The following is an 8,437-nucleotide window of genomic DNA, read 5'->3' as shown; positions in this document are numbered from 1 at the left end:
CAGCAACCACATGGTGGCTCACAGCCATCCATAAAGAGATCTGACACCCTCTTCTGGTGTGTCTGAAGGTAGCTATTTATACATACTTACGTATAATAAATAAATAAATCTTAAAAAAAAAAAAGAAATTTGTTGATTGTCATCCAATGGTCTAATTTGGTAATTGGAGAAATAGGTCCAATATTGTATAATCCATATATACTTTCAGCTTGTTTGTTTGTGACAGTGTCTTGCTGCGTACAACATAATGGTCTTGAGATCTTGCTTCTCCTATCTCAGCCTCTCTATTAGTAGTATTGTTTATTTCATGTTTTTACACTATACTATGGTTTTCAGAACAGCTTATATATTTTTAAAGTATTTATATACCCAAAAGTAATGTAGACAATTAAATTGGGAGGGGGCTTGTAAGAGAACAACAAAGTGTGAGACTGAATGCTTTGCTTGACAACTCTTGTATCAAGTTACCACAGTAAAAGCCAAGATCTTAAGCTCTACTAAATACAAAACAAACAAACAAACAAAAACACTTTATATATTTATGATCATTTAAGAAAATATTAGTATTGATGTATTATTTTGAAATATACAGTTAATATATCTGGAGTTATTTAAAATTTATATTGAGAAAAACATTTGTATTTTCAGTATTGCTGTAGACAAGCATCTGCATAAAACTGTTAAATTGATTGTTGTTTTATATCAAACAACTTTTATAATAGTCACTTTTATTATTATAATATTTTATAAATTTTAAAGAATATGATAAAAAAGATTGTAGGTATTGAAAGGGGGGTCTCTGAGAGGAGTTGGGGTACAAAAGGAAAACAAGAATGTGATTTAATTCTATTTACTTAAAATATGTTTTTAAATGTTAACAAATTCAGATAAATTGAAATCATGTAACTTTTCTCATCATATTGCAATAAAACTTTATTTTTAAGTTTTATTAAGAGAGAGAGAAAAAAATGCACAGAAAAAAAGAAAAAGAAAAACAATATTGTCTTCTCATAGTGAGATAGGATGTTGTCATTGTTGATCATCACAAGGAGAACCTTTTGAGCCTCTTGACTTGAATGCTGAGAACAGAACTGAAAGATCAGCAACTGTTCTTTTTAGTCAATTCTCTAGCCCCCAAATGTAGGTATATTTTTTAAAAAAAATAAAAACTCGACAAATCCCTGATGAATAAGGTAAAATAAAAATATTACTAAAAGTAAAGTAGAGTAGAAAGTAATGGAAGGTAAAAAGGCAAGTGAACGATTGCCTACCAACGAATGCATTCAGGTTAGCTGTTCCTCTTCCCTTAGGTGCCCCGTATATTCTGTTTTCCATACTTTGTAATAGATATACTTACTTGGAGCCTTTTAATAAAGAAGCTATGTATTTTTTTCCTAGTTTGAAGCTCCTGGAAGTTTCTCTTTGAAAAAAATATGTGTGAAAGTGAACATTCATATAGTACAGATTATAAATTTGAAAATTCAACAGCACCATAAGAACCAGGGAATTTGATTCTCCTCAGTGTTTATGTTGATCAGACACACCTTTACAGTATGTCTTCTCTCATGTTGATTTACTTGTTTTAGGTAGGATCTCACAGTGTCACCAAGACTGGCTTTCAACTCACAAACACCCCTCCTTAGGCTCCGTCTTCAAGTGTTGGAACTCTTAATAGGTTTAATTATTGATTCTCTAGTCTCTTCCTTTATGAAAATTACTTCATTGTATTTTCTACTGGGGGAGCTAAAAGGCATTTCTTGTTCTACTATGATAGATATTTATTCTGTGTTCCTGATAGTTTAGAAAAAACTCTTCTCAGAAACATACTGATGTTGAGATTATATATATACGTGTGTGTATGTATGTATATATATGTGTATATGTATATATGTATATTCCATATATATTGTCAAATTTCAAAAAACCCTTTTATTTGCTTATGAGGTATATTTAGTGACTTGAATTAAATGTATCGTGGATCCCCTTCGAGGGTCCTTCTGGAAGTCTGCAATGAGGATCCCTGAAGCATGAACTTTGTTAACCTCAGATAAGTCTGGATTTTTATCGATGGACATTATAAACATCTGTTTTCTCTTCTTGTTTTCACATAGGCTTGGTTGCATTAGTCTTAGTTGTGTTAGTTGAAGCTCTGAGTTCCAGGACAGCCAAGGCTACACAGAGAAACCCTGTCTCGAAAAACCAAAAACAAAAGAAAAAAAAAGAAGAAAAAAGCACTTTAATTAATTCAAGATAAAACCCTGCATACAATCCTAGAGACCTCGCAAAGCTTGTGTTCTTATTATAAATTTTGTTACTGAATTGATACTATATATTAATTTCTATATTTTGGTTTCCCCGTAATATCTGGCACCTCATTCTGTGCTTTGGATTCTCTAAATATATAAATCCTTTTTTAATGAATGAGAAATGGATATGTTGCCAGTAAGACTATATCAGATGCATAAGTTTTCTATTTTCAAAAGCGTATGTTTTTGAAAAAATTGGGATTCTTCCACAGCAGTCCTAAAGTACCATATAGCCAGTGCTTGGGGCTTTAAATTGTGTATTTTCTTATTTTCCTTCTGAAGACATTTTCTTTTGACATTGCTATTTCCTACAGGTAACTGATGAGAACATGTTCCTGTCATATCCTTAGAGGAGTTTCATAAACTTTCCCTCTTCTGAAATTATTATTAAAGTTTAATTCATCTTAAGTAACATTCATTTATGATCTAAGGTGTTCACATCTGTGGTGGTTCCCCCTACTTTTCCATAGAAATAAAAGTAGGTATTTGTACTGGCTAGTTTTGTGTGTCAACTTGACACAGGCTGGAGTTATCACAGAGAAGGGAGTTTCAGTTGGGGAAGTGCCTCCATGAGATCCAGCTGTGGGGCATTTTCTCAATTGCCCCTTGTGGGTGGTGCCATCCCTGGGCTGGAGGTCTTGGGTTTTATAAGAGAGCAGGCTGAGCAAGCCAGGGGAAGCAAGCCAGTAAGGAACATCTCTCCATGGCCTCTGCATCAGCTCCTGCTTCCTGATGGGCTTGGGTTCCAGTCTTGACTTCCACTAGTGATCAACAGCAATGTGGAAGTGTAAGCTGAATAAACCCTTTTCTCCCCAACTTTCTTCTTGGTCATGATGTTTGTGCAGGAATAGGAACCCTGACTAGACAGTATTATAGAAGACATTAAGATGAAGGCTATAAACCTTGTAGGTAAGGACTGTGCAATGCTACACACACACACACACACACACACACACACACACACACGTACATATATATGTGTATATACATATACATACATATATATGTATACATCCATTCTTCCAAGGGGAATTCATCGAGGAGACAGCAAATAAAGAACAATCCATGTAAATCCTAAGACTGATACAAATGTATATCAGATTGTTGTGACTATTTTTTATGTCTCCAATTTTAACAGTCAGTGGGACACTATCAATAATTATGCAGCCAGGAGGTGGTAGTGCACGCCTTTAATCCCAGCGCTTGGGAGGCAGAGGCAGGCAGATTTCTGAGTTCAAGGCCAGCCTGGTCTACAGAGTAAGTTCCAGGACAGCCAAGGTTACACAGAAAAACCCTGTCTCGAAAAAAAAAAAACAAAAAAAAACCAAAAACAAAACAAAAAAAATTATGCAGACACCCAAATGTAGATTATACTATGCTAGAAAAATCAAGATATAGTCACATTCTACTCCTAATTTTGCTTTAATTCCTTTTATTATGGATGTTCTCATACCACCAATAAGAATTAAGCTACTTGTGTAAGTACTTAATACTTTGACAGTTCCCAACATACAGCCAATGTTATCTTGTCTACCCTTACCTCGGAACTCTTCATCCCTTTCACTGAAACCAAATCCTAAACCATTACCTTGATGTGTCAGTCAGTTGGTGTTTCTCACTTGACTTCCTCACCTTATCTGAGCACTCTCTTGTTTTTCACTTTCAGCACTGCAACTCTGATATTCCACCTCTGCCAGGACTCAGTCTCGACGTGGCAGCACTATTCCCTGACCTGCTCCAGGGGAAGAGCCAGAACAGGAACATCTCATCCTGTCTTTCTCAGCTCTGGACGGATGGCTTCATAATGTTAGGTGCAGATGCTAGAGCACTTGTGAGAGTCAGTCTTTTGCTGCTCTGGCTTAAGGCGCTTCCATCCCCTATTGACCTCTCACAGACTGGGTCCACTCAATACCTCAGTTCTCCAGAAGTGGTCATCCCTCTGAAGGTGACCAGCAGGGCCAGGGGTGCAAAGAATTCAGAGTGGCTCTCCTATAGCCTTGTATTTGGGGGCCGCAGACATGTTGTCCACATGCGAGTCAAGAAGCTGTTGGTTTCTATTCACTTCCCTGTGCTCACCTACTCAGAGGAACACGCCCCCCTCAGAGATTACCCCTTTGTCCCTAGTGACTGTTACTATCATGGTTATATAGAGGGAGCCCCTGAGTCTTTAGTTGCTTTCAGTGCTTGTAATGGAGGGTTTCAGGGAGTGTTACAAATGAATGGCTTCTCTTATGAAATTGAACCTATCAAGCACTCTAGCACATTTGAACACCTAGTCTATACATTAAATAATAACAAGACACAATTTCCACCTATGATGTGTAGTTTAACAGAGAAGAGCCTACTGTACCAACCCTTTGGACTTGAAGAGGCTGAGAAGTCAGCTGTGAAGCAAAATTATGGAAAGCTGTGGCCCCACACATGGTTTCTGGAGCTGGCTGTAGTGGTAGACTATGATTTCTTCACTAACTCTCAACAAAACTTGTCAAAGGTGCGAGAAGATGTGGTTCTTGTTATTAACATGGTAGATTCCATGTACAAGCAGCTGGATACTTTTGTGACTTTGGTTGGCCTTGAGATTTGGAATCGAGGAAATGTTCTCCCAATAGAAAACATACATCAGGTCTTAGAAGATTTTTCTCATTGGAAACAAATCAGTCTTTCTCAGGTACATCATGATGCAGCCCATATTTTCATTAGAAGCTCACTTATAAGTATCCTTGGTATAGCTTATGTTGCAGGGATATGTTGTCCTCCTCTTGATTGTGGAGTTGAAAATTTCCAAGGGGACTCCTGGTCTCTCTTTGCCAACACGGTAGCCCATGAGTTAGGCCATACTTTTGGTATGCAGCATGATGAGGAATTCTGTTCTTGTGGGGAAAGTGGTTGTGTCATGAGTACTTTCAGAGTGCCAGCAGAGAGATTCACCAATTGCAGCTATAGTGATTTTATGAAGACTACTTTAAACCAAGGAACTTGTTTGTACAATCATCCAAGACCTGGGGCAGGCTTTCTGGTGAAGCGCTGTGGGAATGGTATGGTTGAGAGCGAAGAAGAATGTGACTGTGGATCTGAAAAGGAGTGTGAACAAGATCCCTGTTGTTTTTTTAACTGTACGCTGAGGCCTGGGGCTGCTTGTGCTTTTGGGCTCTGTTGCAAAGACTGCAAATTCATGCTATCGGGGGAACTCTGTAGACCAAAGATCAATGAATGTGACCTTCCAGAATGGTGCAATGGAACATCTCACCAGTGCCCAGAAGATGGATATGTACAGGATGGGGTCCCCTGTGGTGCCAGTGCTTACTGCTATCAAAAGCAGTGTAATAACCATGACCAACAGTGCAGGGAGATTTTTGGCAAAGGTGCAAGAAGCGCATCTCATAATTGCTATAAAGAAATCAACTCACAAGGAGACAGGTTTGGCCATTGTGGCACAAATGGCACAGTCTTCCTAAAATGCAAAATGTCAGATGTGCTTTGTGGTAAAATCCAGTGTGAAAATGTGGAAGACATTCACCATCCCCAGGCTCATTATGTTTTGCAGAACATTTATGTCAATGGTGTCACCTGCTGGAGTACCGGCCATTGTTTGGGGATGGGTGTACCTGATGTTGGTGAAGTGAAAGACGGCACCACCTGTGGAATAGGAAAGATCTGCATATACAAGAAGTGTGTCAGTCTGTCTGTCCTTTCAAACGCCTGCCTTCCTGAGACTTGTAATAGGAATGGGATCTGCAATAACAAGCACCACTGTCATTGTGACTCTGGGTGGGCCCTGCCTTTCTGCCTGCACAGAGGTTATGGGGGTAGTATTGACAGTGGTCCAACATCTACAAAAAGGAGAGTCGGTATCACTGTCTTGTCCACAGTCGTGCCTGTTTTGTCTCTTCTGACTTGTCTGTTCATAGCTGGGCTTTATAGAATATATTGTAAAATACCTTCTGGTCCCAAAGAGACTAAGGCTCCTTCACCAGGTTAAAAAAACATATGGTTTAATAGCCCATGCATTAAGTTTGGCAACAATCATATTATTGAATGTATGAATCTGAGCATACTTCTGAGAGTTCATAGAAAGATGAAAGTGTCCTCCCCTTCATCTGTATCAGAATTATTGTCACCAGGCACGGGTAATTCTTAATGTGTTCTTGGCTGTTGTTTATTCTCTTAAGCAGCAAATAAAATTTAACTGTGGAATGATAATATCTGAGCCACCCAAGTGCTTGACTTCACTTAGAAAACAAAAGTGAGAAGCTGATTTTTGTTTATTGTTGTTCCTCTAATTTAAAACCTATGACCTTGTTCCCCTGTGATGTTTCTGATGGCCTGCCTTGTCTATTTTCTTTGCCACTATCTGACAGTTTAGGAATGCTCTTGGAGTCTTTTTGCGAATATATATAAATCCCCTGGAACAGGACTGTTTTTATATGTTTTGTTCATTATTTTTTTCAAACTTTGCCCAATTCAAACACCTATTTTAATGGAGTGGTACATTAATTGCATAAAGTACTAACAGGAGAGAAAGGATAACCTATTTAGTTACCTTGGAGGTGTCACTTTGCCCTCTTTTCAAACTACTACTAGAGTTTTTGTTCAAAATTCAATTGTGAATACTCACATGTTCATTTAAAATGCTGCGGCGTATACTAGAAGTACCTAGCTGGTGTTTTGTGCCCAGCACATCCCATCCTCGGTTTATTCTTAGAATTTTAAAGAGCCCTTCTCTTGAAAACACAGGTCTGATCTGATACCAATCATATCTCGAGATAACATCTGAATAACATTGAGTCACCTGACCTTTCTAATGTCCGCTGCACTATGCCCCTTCCTCCTGTGGTACTATTCTTTTCAACGTACATTTGACTGTGCCATCCTTGCACAGCTGTCCATGTGTGGAGCTGGCACCTCAAAATATTGAGTAGCTTCTGCTGTGCCTTCGCCCTTGCAAACTCCATTCTACTTCTAAAGTGATTCAGTCTTTAGAAAATAATTGTCCAACTATTCAATATTTCATGTGTACTTCCTTCTTACTTTATGGTCATGCCTTAGTAGTTTTCTGCATCCCAGTAGAAGATGAGAACCAGGGCAGACCGTGTACCATCCAGAAAAGGTGTACTATTGAAACCACAGAAACTGAAGAATGAAGCAAGATTATAATCTGGTTAACCTTGTCTAGAGATGATACAGAAGAAAAAGACCTACTTGCTTCAAGTACATGTTTTCAGCGTGGAAAGAAAAGGTGGATGCTCTCATTTGTTATTTTCCAAAAAGTATTTATTGTATAAGTACTTAAAATTGATTAAGATGTATTAATCTAATGTTATTTTATAATTGCTGACTTTCCTTTGTATGCTTGGTAGTACTTTGAAATAATCAATGGAGCCAGCTGACCATGAATTTATGGCACAAAAAAGAAAAAAAAATCCAAAAACCAAAACATGATTCAAGTGTTAGTAATTGAAGATATAACCCTAAGATGTGAATGTTCAATAAAGGGCCGGGAAAGGGAAGGGCAAAATAAATCCATAAAAAATGGATTAATAAGTGGTTCCTGAGATCATACTGGCTTCTGCTCTTTTGAATGTTTTGAGTTTATCTTGCTATAAGGAATAAGATAGTTATCCAGCCATATACTTTTCCAAATGGTAGCCATTTGCTGTGGGGTGGTTGTCTGTGCAGGCAACCTGGTCCCAGTCGAGCAAGAGGTCTGGAACCCTGGAGATCCGGTGGGTGGTAATTTCTGCCTGCATGGGACAGAGGTATTCAACCGCGCCTCCTGGGCCCCTGGGTCCTGTTTCAGTCACAGACCCCCACAGGCTCCCGCAGGAGAGGTGAATGACATTGGTCACACATTAGCAGCACCAAGCCTTCTTACATGCAAATAAGGTTTCCCCAAGCTCTCAGTCCAAACCAATGAGAAATACCTGCTGTCGAACCCTGAATCACCCCAAAACTGTATATAAATCCTATCCAGGGGATAAAAGGTGTGCAAAGATCTACTCTGTTGTCTGAGCCTTTTGTTCTAAGAGCTGTTTGGGAAGAGGTCTGCTTTCCCGGAACACAGCCTGAAGCCAAGCCGCACTCCTCACTGGCTAGTTGGCCTCTCCTCTGCCCAGCCCAAACGGACCCGACTC

At 38.8% G+C, this 8,437-nt stretch overlaps 1 protein-coding gene across 1 annotated transcript in view; it reads left to right on the top strand.

The window, feature by feature from the left end:
• LOC116079923 (disintegrin and metalloproteinase domain-containing protein 21) overlaps positions 1 to 6,506 on the top strand; it is a 12,675-nt gene extending 6,169 nt beyond the window's left edge. The window contains exon 2 of the mRNA XM_031356096.1: positions 3,973 to 6,506. Within this exon, the coding sequence (XP_031211956.1) occupies positions 4,111 to 6,285 (2,175 nt within the window). The 5' untranslated portion in view covers positions 3,973 to 4,110 and the 3' untranslated portion in view covers positions 6,286 to 6,506. The remainder of the gene's footprint in view (positions 1 to 3,972) is intronic.
• The last annotated feature ends 1,931 nt before the right edge of the window (positions 6,507 to 8,437 follow it).

The sequence above is a fragment of the Mastomys coucha genome, unplaced genomic scaffold (assembly GCF_008632895.1).
Source record: "Mastomys coucha isolate ucsf_1 unplaced genomic scaffold, UCSF_Mcou_1 pScaffold6, whole genome shotgun sequence".
In the NCBI taxonomy this organism is placed as follows: domain Eukaryota; kingdom Metazoa; phylum Chordata; class Mammalia; order Rodentia; family Muridae; genus Mastomys; species Mastomys coucha.
This window is presented reverse-complemented; position numbering and strand designations above follow the sequence as displayed.